A 27125-nucleotide genomic window follows, 5' to 3' on the forward strand; every position below is an offset into this window, starting at 1 on the left:
GTGATTTGCTCAAGTGTCAAAACCTCTACAAGCGTCAGTCTCTGTTTCTCATTAGTCTCTCATTTCTCATGTTTCTCATTTGAAGAAAATAACTCTGCACTTCTAACAGTGTTTAGATAGCACCTCATACACCATTCTGCTGTTTATTAAGAATTTCTGGGTATTCAGGTACTTGCTTTGCTTGAGCTTTCCTAAGTGACCAAGTGTAAACATGCTCTAAGTAGCAGCATAGATGTTTTCATCTTTCAGAGCTCTTAACACTACAGAAACGGGTTACAATTTGTGAGCTAGAGGTCCTGCTGGACTACAGGGTCTTGTCAAGAGACAAGACCACTGAGGGACACCAGGAGATCCTATGAAGAACACGTCAAAGGCAATGATTTGTAATATAGCATGTAAGACCAGGATGCTATGTGAGCACAAAAACCAGTGCATGGGGGCAGGGGAGGAAACAAATTTAACAGGGTAAACCTTGCTCTGGTATGTCAATTGTTTGCATAAAGGACAAAGTGCTTAGACTTAACTGAGTCTAAGTAGAGGAATCACGACTGAAATGGAATGGTGTGTCTCAGAAAGTGTACAAGGTAAAAAATAAGTAGATAGCATGAACTATAAGATACTGCACCCAGATAACATGCAGTGTGACATGGTAGATAGAGACAGTTGATAGAGCACCCACAGTGGTGGTTGTGTGTAGTGAGTAAGATTTAAGAGTGGCAAACTCAAGATACTGCTACAGTGTGAGGAATTACAGAATTGCACATTAATAATAGTGATGTCATTATTACCTAGGTCATTAAACTGATTTATTAGATTATTAACAGTGTTTTGGTTTTTGAATCAGCATTAAAACTTTCATCTCAGGCCTGCAGTCAAAAGTTAAAACCATCAGGTAACAGCTAACCTCTGACCTCTGCATCCTCTTAAGGATATTTTGGCATTAGATGTATTAGTCTGCCAAGTCCTCAAGGACTCTAAACCTCTGGGGTGAGTTTTACCACTGATTTCATAAACTTTCCCTGAAGAAAAACAGCTCCTTTTCATTTTAGCTTGGTTGGTGCAAACCACTAAATAGATGCTCATTATTTGAAGATTAGTTTGTGAATTAAAGTTTCAATTTAAGTAAGCGAAAAGATCTATTTTTAACAGCAAAAAAAAAAAAATCGATGAAAAGTTAAAAAACAAACCTTAATTAACTCAGTTTCTCCTCACATGCTCAGGCAAGCATGTCAGATTTTCTCCTGCATGCTAACACTTGTCGAAGCCCGCAGCTCTCGTGCACTGCTGTACGCTCGAGTGGGTTTGTGCTGGACAAAGCACAATTCCTCCTTTTCCTCCTTTAACAGCCCTGAGTTTGTGTTGCGCACCACACGCTGGGACTTTGCAGCAGCCTTTCTTCAGCGCCAGCACTGAGGAGGATGTCACACAGCCCCTAAGCAACATTCCCAATACATTGCCTTTACAGAGAGCGGATTTGGGGTTTTGTTTGGGCTTTTTTTCCTCTTTTTTTTAAAGACCTTTGCTGGTGCTCACAGGGATTTTTCCCCATGGCTGCCCAGCTTCAGCCTGATGGGCTGCTTCCCCTGGTACCGCTTCTCACTTGCCAAGCCTGGAAAGAGGATTTACCACAAAAATGAGTTTTACGGATTTAATATTACTACTTTTAAAATGAGACAGACTCCAGCCTTTCCGCTGTCTGCTCCTGCGCCTGTCCGGGCCCTGAGCTACGCTTCTCCGGGGGTCAGCCAGCTCACAAACGGGAGGCCTCGGCTCAGTCGCTGCCCTCCGGCGGGTCCAGAGCCCGGCCGCGCTCGGTCGGCCGGGAGGGACGGGGGTGTCAGCGGCCAAAAGCCGGTCTCCCAAGCCCACCCGGAGCCGCACGGCCCCGCGCCAGAGGCGGAGCTGGGGGGGAGCCGAGGGAGGGCTTGCGGCGGTTGGTGTCCATGGAAACCAAGCGCACACGGAGCACCGCCCTCCTCCTCGCCGGGTCGTTGCCGCCGCCATCATGATGCTGCTGGGCCGCGGGATGGACGCCAGGTAACGGGGCGGCGAGGAGCGGAGGAGGCCCGGGGCTGCCGTCGCCTCGGGGCCTATTGCGGGTCTCTGCCGGTGTCCCGGAGGGCTGCTCTGGGGGCTCGCGTGGCGGCGGCCTTCCGCGCCGCCTGGCCTTCTCGGGCAGGGAAGGAGGCCCGGGCGCAGTCAGGGTGCCCGCGGTGCCAAGGAGGCGATGCGGGCCCGGTCCCCCTTAGTGCAGCCACCCCCCTGAGTGGGGGAACCGCCTCTGCTCGCCTCAGAGGAAGGCCGCAGAACTTGTCTGGGCTTAGTGTGCTGTGCAGATACACAGGTTTAACTGGGCCTCTCTCATAATGTTGGGGCTGCCTCTCAGCCGACAGAAATAATGAGGAGGGAAAAAGCCCTTTTCACACCCGCACCTAAGGAAATTTAGGGTTTCATGGCCCAGAATTAAGTATTGTTTGCATGGGAGTAGCGTGAGATCAAAACTGCAAAGTAGGTGAGGAAACGTGTTTAAGGCTTCCCCCTGGGAGAGGAACACTTTCTGACATGAAGACCTTCCAGTAAAGTAGGAAGATTTTTACTGAAGACTTTATTAGACGGTATTAACTTTGAAATACAGCTTTATTAGTACTTAACGAGACTCTTACCTTCCCACACGCTGGGTGAAACCTTTCCTGTTCAAAGGGTTCTGTGCTCAAGCATTCCCTGGGGGCCTGAGCAACTTGTATTTTTGTTTTCTTTGACCAAAATCTCTTTTGAAGAACAGTCCTCTGGACTGCTTGCCATGAAGTAACACAACCGGGGTTTGCCTGTAGCAGAACTTTGGCAGGAAGGAGTTTTTCTGAAGAGTTCCTGAAGAAAGGTGTTCTTCATTTGAATTGACTGCATTGCAGCTTTGTCTTAAAAGCATTAAAATTTGTGAGGGTTTTTTTCTGATACTAAGCCAATATTTAAATGTTGGCCAGCATTTGGAGCTGGGATAGCTCAAGGATGTGAAAGAAGCTTTCGTTTCTGTCCCTCACCACAACAGTGGTACGAGTGAATTCTGTTGCTGAGAATTCCAACACTTGACATGAATTGCCTCATGTAGACCATAGAAGCTTCTGAGGACCCCAGCATCTGGCAGTTACTGATGGCTAAACTGTCCTGTAGTTGACTCAGTCAGACCAACAACTGGCATGAATTCACTGACAATGATTTGGTTTAATAGTATCACTGAAGCATAACTAGAACAAGACCATCAAATGATTCAGGAATAGGAAAGCAAAATACCAAGTGAAATATGTGAATTAAAAACTCAAGAGTTACTTATTTAGATCATTAATAATCATAGAATGGTTTGGGTGAGAAGGAACCTTAAAAATCAGCTAGTTCCAACCCCCCTGCCATAGGCAGGGACACCTTCCAGTAGATCAAAAGTCCCATCCAACCTGGATCAGTCAGGGGCTTGAAATATCCAGGCATTTGGTTCAAATACAAAAGGATGAATGTTCTATGTTTTTAGAGTTTTCACCTTTGTACTTGTTTCTCTTCACTTTTCTTCTGTAATTCTTAGGTATATTTACCCTCTGTAGTGCTGACCAGGAGCAGTTTGGTACCTGTTCACAATCTAAAGAACATTTAATACCTTTACATATTTGCCCTCCACTGCCTGATTTCTCCAACCATTGACTTGTCTGTTTACATTGCAGATTCTTGCAGGAAGTTGTGTGGCCCACTCTTCTTTGAGACCTGCAGGTCTCTCTTACCGCACTATGTTAGTAATTAATGCCATCAGTAATGGTGAACTTCTGATTAACCACAGGAGGAAAACTTCCAAGCTGGTATTCGTATTAGGGTTTTCCTCCATTGGATCTTTAAGTACAAATCTTGCGCTTTTTTGTTTGTTATTAATTCATAATACACATAGTACATCAAACTGTTACAACCTTATCTTTTTAAGAGTAGATTTGTTTTACATTGAAAAGAGATATCCAAATCATGTATAAATTACTAATAGTATAATTACATAGCTTTTCTTCTGTATGTGTTGTAAACATTTGTCCCCTTCTTATTTCTCACATATTTTTCTTTGGTATCCAGGGACAATCAGACTAGACAAATACAAGATGCTGTTTCAAATGTGGAAAAACATTTTGGTGAATTGTGCCAAATATTTGCTGGATATGTACGTAAAACTGCCAGACTACGAGACAAAGCAGATCTTCTAGTAAATGAAGTATATGCATATGCAGCCACAGAGACACCAAACTTAAAAGTTGGACTGAAAAACTTTGCAGATGAATTTTCCAGACTTCAGGACTATCGCCAGGCAGAGGTACAAAATTAAAGCTGTACATGTTGTGTTTGCCATCTGAACTTTTCAGTCGCTTATCTGTGATTAATAAAGGGCAAATATATACTCTGGTACCACAAGAGTAATATAGGGGAAGACACTTTAAAATGTATTAATGACAGAGCAGGACACGCTGCCAAAGTATTCATCATTTACTCTGCTAATAACTTTAGTGAAAACTGCCTGTGGTTAGTCCTGTTGGAGTCAGTGAAACTATCCATATGAGCACTCATACATATAAGACAAAGTCTTTTATTTGTCTTAGGCTTTGGATTATGATTTATGGTTAATAAAGTGTTCTTTTAGTTTTGTGACTTGAGTTGTCCAGCAGCTGCTAAGGTAAAATCAGTCATTTTCCTTCTGCCAAGTCTATTACCAGAAGCAATATGGAAGAGAATGCTACCTGGAATCCATCACTGGGAACTGACAGCCTCTCTGAGGTGCTATTGGGGACCACTGTAGATTTCATAAGCCTGTAGTTCAACACTAGAAATACAAACTTGATTTGGACCACATGTTTCTGCTCAATAAGTGTGAGTGTAACAAAAGGTGCTTACGCCACTTAACACATCTGTATGCAGGGCCACTCAAACTGTAATTTATGATCCAGAATTCCAAAGATTTAGGAAAAAATAAATTCATATGTACTCAAACTGGGTTTTAAAGTACGTATCTATTCTTTCAGTAGGGCATAGAAAATTCCTAGTTACAGTTTTGAATAGCTAAGAAGCATTATAATTGAAAAAAAAACAACCAAAACAATTGAAGTAGCTGACATTCTTGATGTTTTCATACAGGACTGTTTTAAGGAAGCATAGCAAGTCTTTCTGTATTAACAAAGTAGAAAAAGAAAGCCTTTAAAAACAAGTTATTAGACTGGATACCTCAAAAATTAAGTAGATGGTTTGAAAAACAAGAAAAAACAACAGATCTTTAACAGTGTATTTAGGGCCAGATTTTTAAGAAGAAGAAATGCAAGGCTGTGGATAGTGGGATTTTTATTTTCCGTAAGTGCTTATGCATCTGGCTCCAGCTAAGCCACACATAGGTCCTTATACTTCAATTGATGCAGTAGCAATTTATCACTCTGTTAATGGATTAAATTTATATTATGTCCAAAGGTATATGTGAAGTCAGACTGCATGACCTCTGTGTCCACTTTCACCTTTAAATGATGAATTTCTGTAATTTCACGGGACCTATGTAACAACTTGAGTTTTGCTGTTTTCAATTTAAGTGTGTTTTTAAAAACATCTGGCCTGTATCCTCCTGCCTTGCCTGTCCCCAAGCCCCTTTTGAAGGAGAAAAGGCAGAAGCAGCAAAAGAGAAGCTTTTATTTAAATGAAGTTCTCCTTTGCTTGTGAAAATCAGATAACCTCAGCTTTATTTCTTTTGGGCATCACATTAATAACCAGTTTTCATATACACTGGCAATGTGGGCAAGAGAAAATTAGCTTGTAAGGGTCTCCAGCAGCAGTGCTAGATGTATAAATGCTGAGGTATGAGGTACTTCCACAACATGTGCAAGAATAAGTAAGCAAGATGGGGAGGTTATTTGGTGTGTCTGTGTCACATGCTTCATTTAGAACCTTACTGCCCTATTCTATTCTATTGGCAGTTTAAGTGAAATTAACAGTTTAACAGTGCACTGGTAGAGAGTAGTAAAGGAGAATTGTTTGCTCAGTCAGCAGAGATTTTGGCTGACTTGCGACTGCCACTTTAAGACGGGAGTGTAATGTCTGTCAATCTCTGGTAGAAGTATGCACCTTGTCCTAATTTGGATGTAATAGCAAGGGCCAGATGGTGCAAAGTCATTAGCAGCTTATGCTGGGGCCATTTGGGCAGTGTATTCAATTTTGACAAACAGGCAGGTCTTATCTTATTGCCTGTCTGACCATATGTAGCTGTTTTTCTAACTAGGAGAACTGAAACAAAAATTCAGATGCACTCATCTGTGAGAGCATTCATGCATTTTACACAACCTGTTGTTGATATTTTTAAGATTTTCGTATCTATGATGCTGTTTTCATTATTTTTAAGAACAGAAGTGTTTCATTTCATACAGTATGATTGACAGTTTATGGACTAAGCCATCTTTGCTATCAACAAGTGTAGAGCAAATACACTGATATTTAACTTTAGACAGAAAGCTACAGATCTCCAAGATGCAATGTTTGATGTATTCAGTGCTGCTCAGTTATTAGAATCTCCATGTTCCATTTATCCTGATGTACTGCTTGAGCTCCTCAAAATACAAATGAGTTACTGGTTAATATATTTGATTCTGGTTTTTTGCAATATTTTTAAAACCTTCACCCCACTGTATTTTAACCATAAATGGACTAAATTCCTAATAAGATGAATCAGTAGTAAAACCATTTCCTGTATCCGCACACTATAGATGTGGATTATTTTAGTGACCTTGTGATTTCTTTTGTAGGTTGACAGGCTTGAAGCCAAGGTTGTTGAACCACTGAAAAGTTATGGCACCATAGTGAAGCTTAAAAGGGTAGGTTAAAAGTCTGTTTTCTCACAAGGTACATTTTGGTGTTCTGGACACTCGGTTGCAAACTTCTACTGTATCATAATATATGTATCAATCAAAAGGTAAAATGATCATTATTTGATGGTATTTTACGTACAAAAATCTTAGTGTGTTCATCATGGTTAATTTGAGTACATTGTGGCGTCACGTCTCAAACCAGCATTTTTCATGGTTTTGTTCTTGCATCTTTTCAGTACTGTGAAGAACAGAGTAGGGTGTTTGGAACTCACTGCACAGCAGTCTCGGTTGTTAGAGAAACAGTTAGGAAGGAAATGCATCCTGCGTTTGAGTGTCACTGCGTGTGGTAGTCCTTAGCAGAGTTGTAGCCTACAAAGCCTGTATCCTAGAATTTGGTATCTGAATAGTCATTGTGAAAACCAGTTTGTGAGACCTAGAACTGACTGAGTATTCTATAGGATATAAATGTTGGGATTTGAAGACAAGTTTAATGTGTTTATGACAACACTGCTGAGGAGACACAGAGCACTACTGCAGTGCTTGGGTCTTCCAGAGCATTGAAGATACTGTCTTGAAATGCATAACCACCAATAGCCAGTAAACGTCAAGGACAGAGGCAACTGAAGCCTGGTCATCCTTTGTAACAGTAACGGCATTTCCTGTTGTCTTTGCCTGTCACAATGCCAGAAATAAATGCCAGCATTACTTAATGTATATCTTAGCTAGTGAGTACAAGAGCATTCCTAAACTGTAGGTGGGATTAACTATTTTATCAACATACCTTTGAACTTCACTAAAGAGACTTCACTAAAGATGTAGGCCATTAAATGGTTTTATTTCCTACCTCCAGTTACTTGGCAGTTACCATAAACCTAAGCTAAAACTTCAACTGTCTGGTCTTCAGTTATCATCTCTAACCACTGGGGTATTTTTAGTGAAAAAGGAAGTTTTGTCACTGATGTAAAGCTAGCACAGGGTGCTAGCTGCAGGACTGCTTCACCTGTAACTACATAAGCCAGTTAAGTAAAGCCAGGCAGAATGTCATTATAGCATGTTATAAGAAGGGGATGTTCACACTGATACTTGTTGGAGCTGTTCCAGGGTGTCTACAAACTATTTCTGTGCTCTATCTAAAAGGAACTGTTGCTGCTTCTGCTGTGTTAAGACAGGAATGTCCTGTGGTATCAAATGCATTAAAGAGGCCCAGGTCAATCAGAATAGTGTTGGCCTTTAACTGCCATCACAATAAAATTGTTTCATTCACATGTCCAGGTTTACTTTGCTAAGTAGCTATTTGGCAGCTTCAGTGGAAACTAGTATAATATTCTTGCCCTGTAATGCAGCTTAATTGTAGGATTCTAGGATTTCTGTTTCACTGTTCTATATATGTCTTCACTTTCCTGCTTTTGGCAACTCTGTTCCTGGATGCTTTTCTTCATGTCTGTAGTGTAGTTTTAGTGGTTAGTTGATGCTTGTGGTGGTGTTTTAAATGAAGGAGTTCACCAATCTTTGTTTTTCCTAGCATCTAAATACCTTAATCCAGAAAAAAACAGACCATCACAGAGCTCTTTAATCTCAGTGGAACATATAACAAGAACCAATTATTCATTCTTTTCAGTTAGTTAATAATTTAGGCCTTAGTTCCTTCACCATAATAGCATTTTCCCCAGCTTCTGAATATTTTGTTCAGGGTATTTTTCTGCACCTTGAGTTTTCAGCATCCTGGACAAAATATGTATGTAACTGTGCCCTACCTTTGTACATCCAAGACTTGCATATAGCTCCGCCACTATAGCCATAGTAGCACCAAATCTTTCTCAGGCTTTGGCTAGTGAAGAAGTATGTTTGATGGAGGCTGTTGCTACAGAGAACAGAGGTAGAGAAGGGAACAGTGCTGTCCCTGTAGGTACTTCCAAAGTCACTATGTGCTAGAAAGAAAATGCTGAATTTGGCAATGGTAACTTCTAGAACCCTAGTGGCTTCCTTAGCATTCTCAACAGTATATTACATGGAAGTCAGAACTTTCAGCCACAACTTTAAATCTGATTGGCCAGGAAGTCAGTACTGTTAGCACAGAATCACAGAATCACAGAATCCCAAGGGTTGGAAGGGACCTCAAAAGATCATCTAGTCCAACCCCCCTGCAAGAGCAGGGTAACCTACAGTACATCACACAGGAACTTGTCCAGGCGGGCCTTGAATATCTCCAGTGTAGGAGACTCCACAACCCCCCTGGGCAACCTGTTCCAGTGCTCTGTCACTCTTACAGTAAAGAAGTTCTTCCTGATGTTAACGTGGAACTTCCTATGTTCCAGTTTACACCCATTGCCCCTTGTCCTATCACTGGATATCACTGAAAAAAGCCTAGCTCCATCATCCTGACACCTACCCTTTACATATTTGTAAACATTGATGAGGTCACCCCTCAGTCTCCTCTTCTCCAAGCTAAAGAGACCCAGCTCCCTCAGCCTCTCCTCATAAGGGAGATGTTCCACTCCCTTAATCATCTTTGTGGCTCTGCGCTGGACTCCTTCAAGCAATTCCCTGTCCTTCTTGAACAGAGGGGCCCAGAACTGGACGCAATATTCCAGATGCGGCCTCACCAAGGCTGAGTAGAGGGGGAGGAGAACCTCTCTTGACCTACTAACCACTCCCTTTCTAATGCACCCTAAGATGCCATTTGCCTTCTTGGCCACAAGAGCACATTGCTGGCTCATGGTCATCCTCCTATCCACCAGGACCCCCAGGTCCCTTTCCCCTTCACTACTTTCCAGCAGGTCAACCCCCAACCTGTACTGGTACATGGGGTTGTTCTTCCCCAGATGCAAGACTCTACACTTGCCCTTGTTAAATTTCATCAAGTTTCTCCCCGCCCAACTCTCCAGCCTGTCCAGGTCTCGCTGAATGGCAGCACAGTCCTCTGGTGTGTCAGCCACTCCTCCCAGTTTTGTGTCATCAGCAAACTTGCTGAGGGTGCACTCAGTTCCCTCATCCAGGTCATTGATGAAAATATTAAACAGCACCGGTCCCAGCACCGACCCCTGAGGGACTCCACTAGTCACAGACCTCCAGCTAGATTCTGCGCCATTGACCACAACTCTCTGCCTTCTTCCTCTCAACCAGTTCTCGATCCACCTCACTACTTGATCGTCAAGCCCACACTTCCTTAGCTTATCTATGAGGATGCTGTGGGAGACAGTATCAAATGCCTTACTGAAATCAAGAAAAACTACATCTACCGCTCTACCATCATCCCTCCACCTAGTCACTTCCTCATAGAAGGCTATAAGGTTGGTCATACATGACTTCCCCCTCATAAAACCATGTTGGCTGTTCTTAATGACCCCCTCATCCTTGATATGCCTAGTGATGGAGTCAAGAATAAGTTGTTCCATCATCTTTCCAGGGATGGAGGTAAGGCTGACCGGTCTATAATTACCCGGGTCCTCCTTCTTGCCCTTCTTATAGATTGGTGTGACCTTTGCCATCCGCCAATCCTCAGGCACCTCGCCCGTTTCCCACGACTTACCAAAGATGATGGAAAGTGGCCTAGCAATGACCTCCGCCAGCTCCCTCAGCACCCGTGGGTGCATTCCATCCGGACCCATCGATTTACAGATGTCCAGTTTGCATAGCTGATCCCTAACCCAATCCTCATCTACCAAAGCAAACTCCTCCTTTGTCCTGACTCCTTCTGGGGCTATAGAAATCCGGGGCCCTCGGGGAGAGTCTGCAGGAGTAAAGACAGAGGCAAAGAAGGCATTTAGCACCTCTGCCTTCTTTATATCCTCTGTCTCCAGGGTACCCACTTCATTTAGCAGTGGGCCTATATTGCCTCTTGTTTTAGTTTTATTTGCTATGTGTTTGAAGAAGCCCTTTCTATTGTCTTTAACCCGACTAGCAAGATTGAGTTCCAAGGAGGCCTTAGCTGTCCTAATTGCCTCCCTACATCCTCTAACAACTGTCCGATATTCTTCCCAAGTGGCCAGCCCCTCCTTCCATAATCCATAGATTCTCCTTTTCCACTTGAGTTTGCCCAGCAGCTCCTTGTTTAACCACGCCGGTCTCCTAGATCCCTTACTTGACTTCCTACTCATTGGGACGCTCCGATCCTGAGCTTGGAAGAAGCGGTCCTTGAATGCTAACCAACTATCTTGAGCCCCTTTACCGCCTAGTACACTTTCCCATGAGACTTCCCTTAGCAGTTGACTGAAGAGGCCAAAGTTGGCCCTTCGGAAATCCAGAACTGTGGCTTTGCTAGGTATTCTATTCCTCCCACACAGGATCCTAAACTCCACCATCTCATGGTCACTGCAGCCAAGGCTGCCATTGACCGTCACCACTTCGACCAAACCCTCCTTGTTGGCGAGTACTAAATCTAGCAGCGCTGCTCTCCTAGTTGGTACGTCCACCATTTGCATTAAGAAATTATCATCAATGCACTCGAGGAACCTCCTAGACTGTGAATGACTGGCTGTGTGAGTCTTCCAGCAAATATCGGGGTAGTTAAAGTCCCCCACGACGACTAAGGCATGTAGTCGCGAGGCTACTTCCAGTTGCCTGTAGAAAGCCTCATCAACTCCTTCGTCCTGATCAGGAGGTCTGTAATAGACCCCCACAACTGTATCACCCGTGCCAGTCAGCCCCTTGATTCGTACCCACAGACATTCCACTTGCTCCTCATCCGACCCCGGACAGAACTCAATACATTCTAGTTGCTCTCTCACGTAAAGAGCAACTCCACCACCTCGCTTTGCTGACCTATCTTTCCTAAAAGGGACATAGCCATCCATGACCACATTCCAGTCATGTGAACTGTCCCACCATGTCTCTGTAATCGCCACTAGATCATAACCTTTAGCCCGCACACAGACTTCTAACTCCTCCTGTTTATTCCCCATGCTGCGTGCATTGGTGTACAGGCATTTCAGGGAGCCAGTCCTAGTACCCTTTTTCCCCTGCGGGACAGGGTCTAAAAAGCTATCCTTTCCCACAAGTGAAACAAGAGATTGATAGTCCTCCTTAGCCCGCCATCCTTCAATCCCTAGCATGTTCCTCTTGGGCTTGTCCCCAACAGGCCCAGTTAAATCCCCTCCCCCCTTCATAACTAGCACGGTCATCATTAAATAACTAGCACGGTCATCATTAAATAATACTAAACATGCATTAAATACAAACCTATTTTGTTCAGTGGTACAAATGAAGGTCTTCCTGTTTTCTACCTTTAATTTAAATTTTAAAATGTAATGCTTTTTTTTTTCCTATCATTGCTCTTCTTGCATGGTTTTAATAAAGGAAAAAGGAAAGCCCTCTCCAACAGTCCTTCAGATGTCCTTAAAGGTGGTGTAAAACTCCCTTTTGAAAGAACAGCAGCAAAATTAGTTTTGAAGGACTAAAGATGAAGTTGCTTTTATTATAAGAAACTATCTCTGTGTCCCTAAAGATGAAGCAAAATGACAGTCATACACACAGGGACATGCAAACAGACAGTAAGGACAGAAACAATGAAGAAGCTGCCATGTTTTGACCCTGACCTCATGTACAGATTCACCATTGAAGAAACACAGCATGTGGAAACTTGGCATGTTTGTGCTTGTCACTGGCTAGTGATCTAGACCACAGGTCACAGGATCACAAAACTTTTAAAAGAGATGCATTCTTGGTTGAGTGTCTTTACATGTGAAGGAGACCTACAACTATGTTAAAATCCTAAAATCCAAGGAAGGAGTACAAACAACTTCCCAAGATTATAGTCTTTAATCTGCTCTGTTCTGGCCTTTTTAGAAGAAATGATGGTTTGAAATGCATGCCCAACTCCTGTCTCAGATTTTGTGAGACGATTCCCTTGGGCTGTATTTCCACTTGTTCTAAGGAATTGTTCCTTTAAATCAGAGCCATCAAAATTAATACCATTTCCCATACCAAGGTCAATAGAGTGATAAACATCTGACTGGCAATTTCATATTCCATGTATGCCACACTACTTGCGGAACACATTCTTACAGCATGAACAAGAATTTGAGAGTGGTATGTAACCATTCTTAAAACTGTCACAGGTCTTCCTGAAGTACATCCTCCTTTAGAAGTGAGAAGCATAAATATTTAGCAACAGTTTCTGCCTTTTCTAGATCAGCAAGTTTCATCTTTTCTAGCTATATCATTACTAAGATGTATTTTGTTCCAATTGTATTTAGGCACTTTACTAACTGCATTTATAAATATGCAGTTTAACCCTTTCAGTCATGGATTTTCTATGGCCCCTTAAGCTCTGTGTAGCAGTTTTGTGTTCTTAATAACTTCTGACTGGTATTGACTGCTGCCTGTTTCGTTTCTTTTCTTACTGATCTATTAAATGCCACTTTTTATTTCTAAGTGGCATCTTTATTCCATTGCTAAGTCTGCAATGGGCCTGTCTTTGTGCTTTGGGGATCTCAGCTTTTGGCCATCTACTGTGCTCTTCACAAAAAGCTGTAAATATTTTTTTCTCTTTTCCCCCCACATTTTAAATTGTAGTGTGTGCTGCAGAGAGTTGTGCAAGGTGCTAAATGCTCTTGATCTCCACTAACTTCTCTTTTAGGGGATCATTTAATAGAATAAAGATCAGTAAAATCTGGTTTTATTTAAAGCGGAAGTTTCACTTATGTTTTCTAAGCAATGTATGTGTGAAGAAAAGTGCATTTTTGTATTTTCCTAGATCTATTTCAAACATGTCTAAACCGTTTTATTTCCAGAATGATCTTAAAGCAACTTTAACAGCAAAGAACCGAGAAGCCAAGCAATTGTCTCAACTGGAAAAGACACGCCAGCGGAATCCATCAGATCGACACATTATTGTATCCTCTATTTCTAATGGTTATAAGAAATATTTTTTTAAATTCTCAGGAATTAAACTAATATGTTTATAAATTAATATGAGAAGAATGCTCTTTAGAGAGACTGTTTCCTATATTGATGTTCAATCTTTCCTTAAACCTTATGATGTTATTGTAAGTTACAGCTTACAAGAGCTGCTTTGTTAGTCCCTTTTTTATTAAAAAAACCCTACAAAGCATTTGATATGTGTATGCAGAAGTAGGCACAGATCACATCTGGGGATTTGGAGGTTTTTGAAAGTGTAATCAGACAACTCCTTTTTTACTTATGTGAGGGGGGTTGGGTGGGTTTTTTTTTTGTCACTTTGGTAGTTGTTGTGCTTCCTTGTACCTAGATGATGCTCTAGATGGGGTCTGACTTTCCTCCAACTGAGATGAAGCATGAAAAGTTGTTATTCTGTTAGTAGAATACTCAGCCAGACTACTCTTCCTTTCAAAAGACCAGTGACCCTCCGCAGTATGCCATTAGGCATCACAGAGGGAAAAAAAGCTTCCTCAGAATTTCCATTAAAATCTCACTGAAGTTTCAAATTCTGAAGCAATCAGAATCTAAGAATGACAAAATAAAGGGGATGAAGGCAATCCCACTTCAGTCCCTGTATGAATTATGGTACAGCATTTAAGTTCATAATAATATGCTGTTTGTTTTATTACACTCTAGTATTGGACTCAGGAGCGAGGCAGTCTTAGTCTTCATTGGATTTCATCAACTTTATTTCAGAAATTAGGATCTTTCTAGTGTTTGGGGCATGGGACTGCAGAAAGAGCAGAAATTCCTCTGGTGGTCAGATGCCACCCAGGAGAATTACGTTTTATTTTTGTCTGTGCCAAAGAATTCCCATTTAATATTAATTAAAGCAGTTAAATTAAGTGATTACTAATTAGAATGCCTCATGTAATAAAGACACACAGATGTCAGCCGTAGGGCTAGAACTTGAGCTGTGATGCAGTTTTCTTCCATTGGAAGTAAATGCTAACAGTAAGCTTTTAGGGAGACTGGGTGCATTTTTCTCCCTCTTGTGCTAATTCCCAGTTGATTTCATGGGTATGTGCTAATTCCCAGTTGATTTCATGGGTATGTGGCTGGCACTTTGCTTCTTTCTTCTTTTCTCTTTTCTAAGCTACTCCCAAATATCCTCCTGTGGCTCAGCGTCTTGTAGCACCTGTGTTTTCTGTACTTAAGATGCTGCCTGAAGAGTTATTAAACCTCAGTACAGTCTGCTTTTGCATATGGCCAAAGAGATCAAACGCTGTATATTGGCATTTTAAAGTGAGCAACACAAAATGCATAAAAAGTACTGGGAGTGGGAATATGTTCATTCAATCCTGAATATGTATGCAGGTCCGCTTTTACGTTTGAGAGAGGCTTCATCATGTTTGTTAGCACAGCTCCAGCAGTGGTTCTCTTAAGCAACTGTGATGTTTCAGCAGGTAACAGTTTTGGCCACAGATAACAAAGGCTCTGTACTCAGTCCCAGATTTATGTCCATCTTATGAAAGATGGCGGTGGTACACCTTTGAATCACAATTATTTTTTATCCTGAAATGGTCCACCAAGGTTGTCTGGTTATTTTTATTATTTTATTATTATTATCAGTATTTAAATAAGTAAATAACCAAACCCCGAGTCCAAGACAAACAGCTGTCCTGAAATACTTTGGCCTGGATACTTGAATTCTAGCAAAGCTGGAACAAACTGTATGTAATGTCTTACACCAGGAAACTTCAGACATCACAATAGCACCCTCCACATACACGGAAGTTTTGAAATATCCGAGGTAGATACTTCACAATGTGAAAACAGATACTTCTATGAATATTGTTTTGCCATTGTTTTCCTTTACTGGCATTTCCAGTCACAGGTGAGTGCTCCAGAAGAGAAAATACCACACTGCTGTTGTGCAAACTATGCAGGTTCTGCAAGTTTAGACACTTCACTCTGCAACAAACAAAATTCCTTTCCCAAAGCATCTGTGCACAAAATCTGGCCAGTCTGTTTAAGATGGATTAAGAAGATACATTTATTTATCCTAGAAATAACATGCTGTATTTGCATGTGTAAGGGCTGCTTATGCATAACAGCTGCCTTCATTTACAGAGAATGACTGACAGTAATAATTGAGAATTCACAAAATGTCTTTCCTTACTCTGCTTCTCTCGTGTGTTGGGCAAAATTAAGAAAGGGAGATGAACACGTGACCTTATATATTACTGAAGATGATTACCAAGTTTGTTTGCCTGGTAATGGCAGAATTGTGCCTATGACTTTTAAGCCATTTTTGTAAGATTGTTTCAAATTGATAATTGTGTAATATAAGGTTAACAGATTTTAATCAGAGAAAAAGAAGAGACAGAGCACACTTTATGCCTTAGGTTTCCATATACCGGCAACACTAAACTAGATCTGGGAAGAACTCTACACCTTGATTATAGGATTCAATTACTTGATCCATATACTATTCCCAAATCTCAGGACAAAATATACTATGATACTCGCTAACAGAGGCTGTAAGTAAATATTGTCTTCACTAGTTCCGTTTGACCAGTAATGCATGGAAAATAAGTTTAGACACAAATTTTACAGTCTTAAAGATCAAGCTCTTACATCCTTACATTGTTACTTTGTAATAGTATCATAGAATCATAGAATAGTTAGGGTTGGAAAGGACCTCATGATCATCTAGTTCCAACCCCCCTGCCATAGGCAGGGACACCTCACACTAAACCATCCCACCCAAAGCTTCATCCAACCTGGCCTTGCATAGTACACAGTTCTCAGACTTTACTTAACCAGAATAGCTTCAATACCTTTATTTAAATGGTAGCATGCATTTCTATACAGTTTGTAGTTATATCTAAGTAAAATACATATCTAAAATGCTTTTTGAAGCAACAAAATAAGAAAAACTGTGTATTTATGCATCAGGGACTGACTGGTGTGTCCACTTCCCAGTGCCCTACTGCAGATGTTTTTTATAAAATATGCTAGTAATATAAAAATATACCTGAAATGCTTTTAGATCTAAAAATCTAAAACTCTAGTCTGTTGATTGAAATACTTACATGAAAAGTGCATTAGTTCCAGCTGCTGCTCTACTGTATATTTATATAATTTATAAAAACTTAGGAAGATGAGGTTCATCACATGGAAAAGATTAATCCTAGACCCAGCAGGCTGGTCTGCGCTTGTAAATAAAGGGTGATCTTTTCTGCTCATCCACCACTCTGGCCTGTGCCCTCCTGCCCTCTCCTTTACACCTTCTTTTAAAAGGTGTAAAGGCCCTCTCCTTACTCCTTTAAAAAAAACCCTCAACTTTTCTGAAGGGTAAACCCTTGTGCTGGGTTTATTCCCTGAACTCAGTCACTGTCATCAGCCTCAGTGGAATTAGCAGATGACTATTAGCAGAACATAGATTAGGCCAGTGGGACTTTTCCTGACTGGCTGCAGCTAGTCATTTTTCACATTTCAAAAGTTACAAAGAAGGCACCTTTATTTGTTTATTAAGATGCAAATAAATTTACAAATACACTAACTTAGATATGTAGTATTTTGGATACCCAGACTTAAATGTTTTCATGGCAATTAGAGCAAATATCTTTGTATCAAACACAGGACTAATTTCACCTTTATGTTACCTTTACCAGGCTGAAAGTGAATTGCAGAGAGCTTCACTGGATGCTACTCGAACAACTCAGCAATTAAAGGAAACCATTGATAACTTTGAGAAACAGAAAATAAGGGACATAAAAGTACGTGTGCTCACATTTCAGTGTGACATCACATTTCATCTTGCATAATATAATTCCTATACTCTTTGGCAAGATTAGCAATGTTTAGTATTAACTTAAGCCTATATAAATGCAAATCTTGTGATATTCATGAGTATTTCATAATCCAAGTATTTTGAAGTTTTGAATTTAAAAAATCCTTATCCATTATCCTTAGTTTATTGAATTCAGAACTTTGCTGTACCTAATTGTTTAGAGCCTGCACCTTCCAACATTTGCTGTGTTCTACTTTACTGGTAGCTGTATTTGTCAGTGGAATGATGTATGCAGATTAATATCAGCAATATTATCAGAAACAGTCAAAAGTAAATAATATATCTATCCATGCTGAGATTTGTGGGGGTTACTCCAGTTAAAATTTTTACTGATGCTGAAAGCGCAAAATGTTTAGTAACTGCAAGTAATCAAAGCCTTCATTTCTCTCTTAATGTAAAACATTGTGGCGTAAGTCCCAAAGACTGTAGTGACTTAAAACCACTTCCATTATATGATCTCAGATTGAATTATAAAATTGTTGATGTAAGATACTTTTTTGTTGGAGGGGAGACAGACTAAATATGGAAGAATGAAAGATGGTTGAAAAAAAACAGCCAAACCAACGATGTAACTTGATGTTACAGTAATATGAAGAAGATTGCCTGAGATCTGAAGATGTCATCAAGTAGGGGGTTTATATATAAAGTGTATTTTGTTATATAAAATGTCATTATCTGTAAATCATATATATAAAAATATATATAATTACATATATTTATATACTGATATATAAATTATATGTTTACATGGAATGTAAATATTTACTATATATAGATATAAATTTATATATTTTTATATCATTTAGAGATAATTTATCCCCAACCTGTTAAAAAAGGTAAAAGTAAAGCAAAAAAAAAGATACAGTAAAGCAAAAAATCCACTGACTACATCTTGCAAATACATACCGCGGAACATTAAGTGAGTTTTCAGCATGACATTTTATTCATTCCTAATGAGTCTGCACTTGCTTTTCGAGTGTTTACTTAGAATTTAGTATGAAATGACAACTGTGCAAGTGACGGCCCAGCCAGCATTTGTATTTGATTTCTAAAGTTCAGGTCCAACTACTTAAAATTACTTGGTATCGTGCAGTTAATTGTATCACGTAATTACCAAGCACAGAATTCAGAAATTTCTTGAAGTGAAAATGTACTTTACTGCATTAAGAAAACCTTTGGTTTTGTTTGCTTTTAGAACATATTTTCTGAATTTATAACCATTGAAATGTTATTCCATGGGAAAGCTTTAGAGATATATACTGCTGCCTACCAAAATATCCAAAATATTGATGAAGAAGAAGATTTAGAGGTAAGAGTGATTAAGATTTGCTTTTCAATTTACATACTACATAAAAAAAGTTTCCACACTTAGGGACTATCCATGTCACAGGCAGAAAATGTAACGTATGTTTCTGGTTCCCAAAGTAAGCTTCTTACATATACTGAGCCTTTTTTGCACTTCTACAGGAAGAGCGTGCAGGTTTACAAACTCAGAGGTGTTAAAAACAGAGAACTGCAGTGGCAATCTAATCTTTCCCACAAAACACAGAGACCTTCCTAAATTAACAGCCACTCCCAACTCACCTCATCATAGTTCTTAAAGAACACCTCTGCAGTGATCTCACTGTAAAGATGCACAGTAGAGACAATCTTAAACTGCTGTGAGATGTTCTGAAGACTAATTACTTCATTAAAAATCTCTCTATTCTGAGTTTTATTTGCTTTTGTTTTTCAGTCATTTTTTATTAGACTGTTCTAGAATTAGGAGATATTTGTAATCAAATTGCTTTTTTTACCTTATGGCAATTACACCTCCCTTTCAAGTCACCCTTTCTGTTCTCTGAGTTAGTCTCCCTTTCCCAAGACATGTTTTTCAGTCCTTTATACATTCTTGCATTTCTTCTGGATGTTGGACCTTTAAACTTGTATATCTGTGTTCAGCTGTCAAGAAAGTTGGATCATTTTGGTCTTTTTGTTTGTTTTTTGTTGTTTTGTGGGTTTTTTGTAAATCTTATCAGTACTTTTTTTTTTTTCCCCATGACAACAGCCGAGGACCAAGGATGGCAGTATTCATTTAGTGTAAGACATACAGAATCATGATTCTTTAGTGACAGTCACATTTGAGACTGCTTGGTATTTTTACTTTAACTACACCATGGCAGTTTTGTACTGTTCTAGTTTTACAATTAAAATGTCATGTGGCATCAGTTCAAAAATATCCTTCAAGTGAGTACTTTATCTTTCACAACCAAATTTCTAATCTCCTTTTAAATTGCCTGTTAATTTGACAATATTTACTCTCCATAAAAATAGTGATCGTAATTCTGCTATCTTCCTTGACTTTTTTTAATAGGTGTTGCATAAACAGCATCAGGCTGTTAAGTCTTAAAATTTATTCTTTCTGTCTGTTGGAAAGAACTTGTAAATACAATGTATATTATAGTCTCTCTTGTACTCTAAGGGTTCCCCAAATTTTCTTTGAGCTGCACAGCTGAACATATCAGCTGAATTTTTTTCTGATGCAGCTGTGACTGGCGGCAGGGATTTGCTGGTGAAGGGGCTAAGAGTGCCATCTCCAAGAAATGGAGACCTGAAGGGAGTTGCTGGGGCTCGTACCTCTAGGTTAGCCTGAAACTCAGCTGTGTATGTCAATGGGGAACTACTGCAGTTTTCCACCTGGTAAATCCCCTCAGATCTCTTTGACCACAGTAAATGACAGATCTCAGGCTGAGCAAGGATGTTTCAACTAGAAGTGTTGATCAGCTACTGTTGATGCAGATCTCTAAAGCAGGTGTAACTGTCCAGTGCTGCATTTTTGTTAGATTTAGTCTTGGTGAATGTGTCATGGCACCTAAATCACAGCTTTCTACATCTGAACAGGTTTTTCGGAGCTCACTTCATCCACCAGACTATCAATCTCGCTTAGACATAGTTCGTGCAAATTCGAAGTCCCCCATGCAAAGAACTGGCTCCTTAAAATCTTCACTGAGGACAGTACAGGTAAGAAAAATTAAATGCTAGGTCACTGTATTAAAAGGATGTCTTAAGGTAGAGCCTTAGCTGCATGGATGCGTACATGGATACACTAACTTCACTCAGTTCAGGACAGCTCCAAAGATAAAAAAACCCTACTGTGCACCAGGAAAACCATTTTCTATAGGATGGCTCCCCACTATGAGAAAACCTCTTTAGGGGTTATGGTCTTCTTTTAAACATGACTATTTCAGATAATTTTACACGATTTCTGAAAAGGCTATTTAAGTACTCATTATCTTTTGTAAATCCCTTTGTTTACTTGGCAATTTTAACTTCAGCATTTCATTTTATTGATGCAGGGTGGTATGCTGTAATTTAGGCAGAACTACAGCAGAAGCGAATGACCTTTTCCAGATATTTTAAATTAAACTTAACAGGTTTTATCCACATGCATTTAATATAGCTAACAGTTTTGCACCTGCCCTCTAAGACAGCAAAGCATCATTTTAACCACAGTTGAAAATGTCTATATCCAGTGCTCCAACACTGTCTGCTGTGTAAGACATGAGGAAGGAACTAGCATGCTCTCTGCAGTAGCACACAGTGAAACATGCAGCTTAACTTAAACAAGGACAGTCACCACCTATGTGCAAACTTAAGAGAATTCATTTTCACATAACATTTTGAGCAACAAGTTGTCAGATTCCATTACATTTTTTAATTATTTTTTTCAGCATTAAGTAATCAAAAATTGAATTTTCATTTACCCATATGTTCTAGCTTTATGGCAAAATAACATGAATTAATTTCCTTTCTCACTTTCCTTACTCTGATCCTTTTTGGCTCTTAGGTTTAGGTATCTGACTACCACCTCACCACCACCAGTGTTAATATTTAATTTACTATTTAGTTAATTACAGCATGGTCAGAGGTACTTGGGTAGCAAGCAGGAAAAAAACCTTAAAGCCAACATAGCACCTCCTGTTTCAGAAATAGGACTGAAGTTCTTCTTAAGAATTTTAGATGCTCTTAACTAGAAAAAACTTGGAAAATGAGTCTATCCAGTGCAATGAAGCTACCTTTAACAGGCTCAATCTGCAGCACTCCTTGCTCTCCAATTACAAATCAGTGTCATTGTCTTTTTCTTCTTTCACAGAGTGAAACAGTGCTGTTTTAGGCATTTAGACTCAAGTTAACCCAGCTTCATCAAATTATTAACTCCATTTTCTGTTATATTCAGAGATTTGTAAGCAAGCATTTGCTTCAAGCTAAATTATGTACTTTGTGAGCATCAACAAGACTTAACGATTTTTCTGCTTTCATTAGTTCAATGATTGCAGTTTGCTTTATGCACACACAAAAAAACTTTTGTTACATACATAGCTGTATGAATTATGAGATCTCAGAAGTCAATTTAATAACCAGCATTCAAGGACTTTTAAAATAGGGGTTGTTTAAAAAAAAAAAGGAAGTTTTGTCTTCAATACTAAAGTTTTATTATATCACTGTGTATAAGAGAACTCAGAAAATATAACCAAAATTAGAGCTGCAGATGCCCTTAGAGAACTGCTGAACCTAAAATCATTTTTCAAAAGCTTTCCAGATGACTTGGATAACTATCTTTGAATTGAATGTTTCTTTTCTCGTGGGGATAGAAAAAAAAGAATATGTATTCTACTTTAAATTGTAAATGTTGCATCTTCTGTGAAGAATCTATTTTCAATAGGAATTAGATTGAGCCCTCATTAGAAAAAAGTATAGATTGCAGAATCTGTCAGATGAGATGAGAGCTTGGCAGCTGGCACTTGTTTTTAACATTTGATGAACCAAAAAAGGATCATTCTGAAGGGCAAGCACTGATGGGCAGGGAAAGAAGTTCATACATGAATCAAGACTCTTCTAGTAAACTTTGAATAATTTATTCTCAAAACCATCGCAGAGCAGCATAGTGCTGATTTTTTCACTTCACTGAAGAGGTTTGATGTCTTCAAGATAAAATTACGCCTTAATAGTCATCTTGAGCCTGCTGCCTCACCAGGCAACTCAGAAAAAACCTGACTTACAGCTTGTTCATTTTTAACATTAATTTGATCAACACATAGTTTTCCGTGTCCTATAATAGTGCTCAGGATTATGGGGATTTTCTTAGCTGTAAAAACTCATTACTGTACTTATATTCTGTGCCATGTATCTTTCTGTTGGCATTGTGCGTATTACTATAAGTTGAAGGCTTAAACTACTTCCCACACACACACACACAAAGGAACAACCTGCAAGTACTTAGACTGAGAATGCCAATAGAAATTTTCTTCTTTTAGGAGAACGAACAGTTGATTTACTTTTGTTGGATTTTGTTTTGGCAGATTTCCAGTATACTGAGAAAAGAGGAAGAAGAAGAGGAGGAAGAGGAAGATGAAGATGAAGAGGAGGAAGATGACGAAGAGGACGAATTAGATGCTCCAAAAGAAGTGAGATAACAAAACTGTTCTAAAAGTCTCTTTTTTTTATTGGAGAAAAAAAGTATTTCCCTTTATGTAAAGTCTTTGTGTGTTAATCAAAAACTTCACTGAGGCTGCATTTTTAAAATTCCAGCAGAAGCAAGAATGGGCACTAATAGTAGAGTTCCAGTTTCAAATAATGGAACAAAATCGGCTGAAAATCGACAATTTCAGTAGCTAGAAAATGAAATATTTAAGTAGAATCCTGTATTATACTTGCATAAATGTTATACTGCAGTCACATTTGCTAAGACTTAACATGATGAACATTGTGCAAAACCTGCGCTAAGCTGACAAGCACTTCTGAACATAAGGGTTTGTTCATTACTTTGCCAATATATTACCTTACTCTCTAGCTGCACACCTCTTGGATTTATTAAGTCTTCTAGCTATACCTATCAGAATTGGTTTATGTGTCCTGAAGCAGCTGTAGTACTCACCAAACTCATGACAGCAATAACCCTGTTAGTGGGTAGCCAAATGAAATCTTTGGACAGCAGAAGACAGGGTGAGGTCTACTGTTTTCTCATTCTCACTTTCTTCAGGCTTGACTAAGATGACTTTTGATTCCTTTACACATACAGAATGAACGTTCACCAAGAAGGACCTAGCCCAGTATCTACGTTGAATGCTGCTTTGCTTTAAAATAAAAGTGCCTTTATAATAAAACTAATTGATATTTTATATAGTTGACATTTATCAGTTGACATGCTGTATATAGTTCAAGTTTCATGTGTTTAACTGGTCGATTCAGTTAAACATACAAGAAATTACACATTTTGAGTGTAATTTCTTATCCTGTTTGGAGATGGTGGCTGTGCATGTTCATTTCTGAACAGCATACAGCTGTCTGCCAGAAAGCTACTGCTGTATTGTTTTATCTCCGGCTTTAGCATCCACTGAGGAAAGAACACTTGTATAAATCTGGAATTTAAACCTGTAACTGGGAAAACAATCTTTTAAGTTATAACCAAATACTCTTTAACAGTTACAGAAATAAATGAGGGAGTGCATTTTAAATACTGATGCTGCCTTTGTCCACTTATGCAAAGTATGCAATGCATACTTGTTCTGACAGGTCAAAAAACAGGTTTTGCAAAAAAATAATGTGATGAGAATACAAATAAAGATTTCACAATATAGGATTGTTTTAAACTCAGAAAACAGTTTTACACCAAAATTACATACTGTTAACAAGGAGTAGAACACTAATGACCAGGAACTTTAAACCAGGTAACTAATTCCCCTCTATTTCTGCAAGTAGGGCACTTCAATAAATATCTGTATCACAACATCAAAATTATTATGATCATGACTTTACCACTTCATATTCAGTGAAGTCATGTAGTCCATCTCCAAAACAGATGGTTAATTCCACGACTATACCAGGTTTTCATATCATATATATATAAATATGCAAATAGCAATTATTTTTGTGCTATGCCATGAAAAAGGAAATCGGGGAGGGGGGAAAATAAAGGAAGCAGTGTTTAGTTTAATTTCCAATAAAAGATTAGCAGCTGGGGTACAGAAAGTTGTTTTTTTTCCCTCAGGAGCTTCACGTTCCTTCTCCTCCCCTGCATCACAAAAATCAACTTTAGGAATTATAGAAGAACTTACAGTAAGGAAGAAGGACAGGTTGGGCAACTTTGTCCTGCATATATAAGGTTGTAAGTTTACATGCTGGACAGAAATTGTGTGACCTCCAAACTAGAGATTAAAAAGCCACTGACTGAAGTATTATAAAGCCAGAAGAATTTAGAACGTAATTACAGCATCAGGTATTGCCTAAGATACTTTTGCAAAGATTTTTCTCATGGCAGGAGTGCTTACTGAAAGACTGACAGTAATCCATTTGCTCATATGTATTTTTGACTACTGACACCTACATGATGTAGGCTTGTATCCATTCTTGTTAAGAATATTTTGCCATTCTGGTCCATCCCTTTGGGACTAGGATTATATACCTGTACTCATCAGATTATCCTACATTACAGCTTTCCTCAAAGCTGCTTCTGTACATGATCACTATTACTAGTGTTTGACAATGGAGATTGTCCTCCTTTAAATCGCACTTTTTGGACAGACAGTGGTAGCAAAAGCAACTTCAGAGTAAGTGTTACTAAGGAAACTAGCTGTATTTTACATCAGCACCACAAACTGCAGCATTGCATTTGTTATTCTTTTACTGTAATGGATGGTACTTAAAAAATGAAAAGCAGTAATTCAAGCCATGTCACTGCAGACTCTTATTTGTGCTTTATACTTAAAAGTACAGTGCCTCCAAGCCATTAAACATCTAAAGGTGTAAAACCCTATTGTCAGGCAACGCATCCACCTGTACCACCATATGATGCCCACATATACACATGGTGGGGAAGAATGGGAACAGGACTGGGACAGCCCAGAACTAGCAAGATGACACCTATAAACTGAGCAACAACTGTCCTATTAACCTTATTATTTAGCTGATGTACAGGCATCCCTTCCCCATTTCCCTATGCTTTAGACCATCAGTGCATACTCTGCAGCACAGCTTTTGTCTGAAGAGACTTTTTTTAAAAAACTACTTCTTTGGCGTCATCTGACTTTAAATTAAAGACAAATAATCTATAGGGAAAAAAAATCTTTTTAAAATACATTCATTGTAATCTCTGCCATTATAAGCTTTATGACTATGTATTCACTAAGGGTGGAAGTTTACCATCCCCAAGATTAATGGTATCTTATCAGCAATTACTCTTTCTTGAGGATAGATAATGCTTTTTCTAAAATATCATCTCACACTTAACTGGGAAAAACCCCACTGAACTCCTGTATCTTTCCAGTATCTAAATCCTTCTGCAGTTGTGTATAACTCTAGAAGCATGGAAAAAGTTTACCTAATTATTTTCAGTGCTTGAAATCTGCTGTTTAGTAGCTAGAACTTTAAAACCAACAAATCATCTAACACTGATTGACTGCAAAAGTTAATTTCATTCACATTTACAACATGGCTGAGAATAGGCAAGAATTAATAGTGAAGATTATGTTAGCCTACAGAGATAACCAAGATGAAGTTTTCAACAGCATGCTTAGCTCAGACAAGGTTTTTGAGTATTCTCATAAAATACCTTTATTTTCCTGCAATGTCTTCTGGCTCCTTGATCTCTTTTATAGCAGCTATGAAATAAAAGCACCAATTTGCTGGGGTTTATTTTAATCCATTTAAATTCAGAGGATTCAGAACAGTGTGCTTCTAAAGCTAATTCCTATCAGACAGCAACAAAAGGTATGCAGATGTTCAGAATTTTAAAATTTGGCCACATTTAAGTTTCTTTGATCAGAGATATATAGACCTGGCATTATCATTCTCATTCAAAATGCTTTTTCTTGATTTTATTTATTCTACTTCAAGTAGTTTACATGGAAACTTAGTAATAATGATGATTTTACATAAAGTAATTAAGGTGATCAGTTACTGATTGGTAGTTACTGGAATAGGCTGCCCAGTCTCTATCTTTAGAAGCTAATAAAAATGTGACTAACAAGGCCATGAATAACCTGTTCTAGTTGATGCTGCTTTGAGAAGGGGGTTGGACTAGGGATCTCCAGGTCCAGGTCCCAACCTCAACTACTCTACAAATTGTTTCAGTATTGCCTGAGCAAAGGTTAAAACAACTTTTCATCACCAAGTTTCAACTTCGTTGTCTTAGTTTAAGAGGGGACTAAAACTTCCTAAAATTCTTTAGTACTCAAAGTACCATCTTATATGGTTGTCAGCTAAGTCCTTATCCACACAACCATTTTCCTACTAAGCTTGAATTTTGAAGATGCAGTTTCTCCTCACACAGGCTTTTATTTCTTCCTAAAATTTAAATATGCTGGTACCAAAGTAGTAGGAGCATTCTAAGTACTGACATAAGTAAGTATTTTCTTATGTAAGAAAATAAGGTAGCTGGCTGTCAGCATGGTTGCCAGTGACAGATGTTAGTTAAAACTAGTAAGAGATTGACCTGGAATGCATCTACAAATCACAAGCAAGTTAGTATTATGAACGTGGGGAGATAAAAGAGAGACCACTGAAGTCAGAATTCTTGATCCAATTCCAACATTAATTTT

The 27125-nt window shown here is 39.1% G+C and overlaps 1 protein-coding gene across 1 annotated transcript; it reads left to right on the top strand.

The window, feature by feature from the left end:
• The first annotated feature begins 1808 nt into the window (after nt 1-1808).
• On the top strand, nt 1809-23708 carry CIBAR1 (CBY1 interacting BAR domain containing 1). The gene is given in 10 exon segments (XM_065668587.1): nt 1809-1967; nt 1970-2037; nt 4099-4333; nt 6792-6860; nt 13586-13687; nt 17372-17476; nt 18746-18859; nt 20431-20550; nt 22890-22994; nt 23609-23708. Coding segments are annotated over 10 exon segments (969 nt in total). The 5' UTR covers nt 1809-1943; the 3' UTR covers nt 23636-23708.
• The last annotated feature ends 3417 nt before the right edge of the window (nt 23709-27125 follow it).

The sequence above is a fragment of the Lathamus discolor genome, chromosome 2 (assembly GCF_037157495.1).
Source record: "Lathamus discolor isolate bLatDis1 chromosome 2, bLatDis1.hap1, whole genome shotgun sequence".
NCBI lineage: Eukaryota > Metazoa > Chordata > Aves > Psittaciformes > Psittacidae > Lathamus > Lathamus discolor.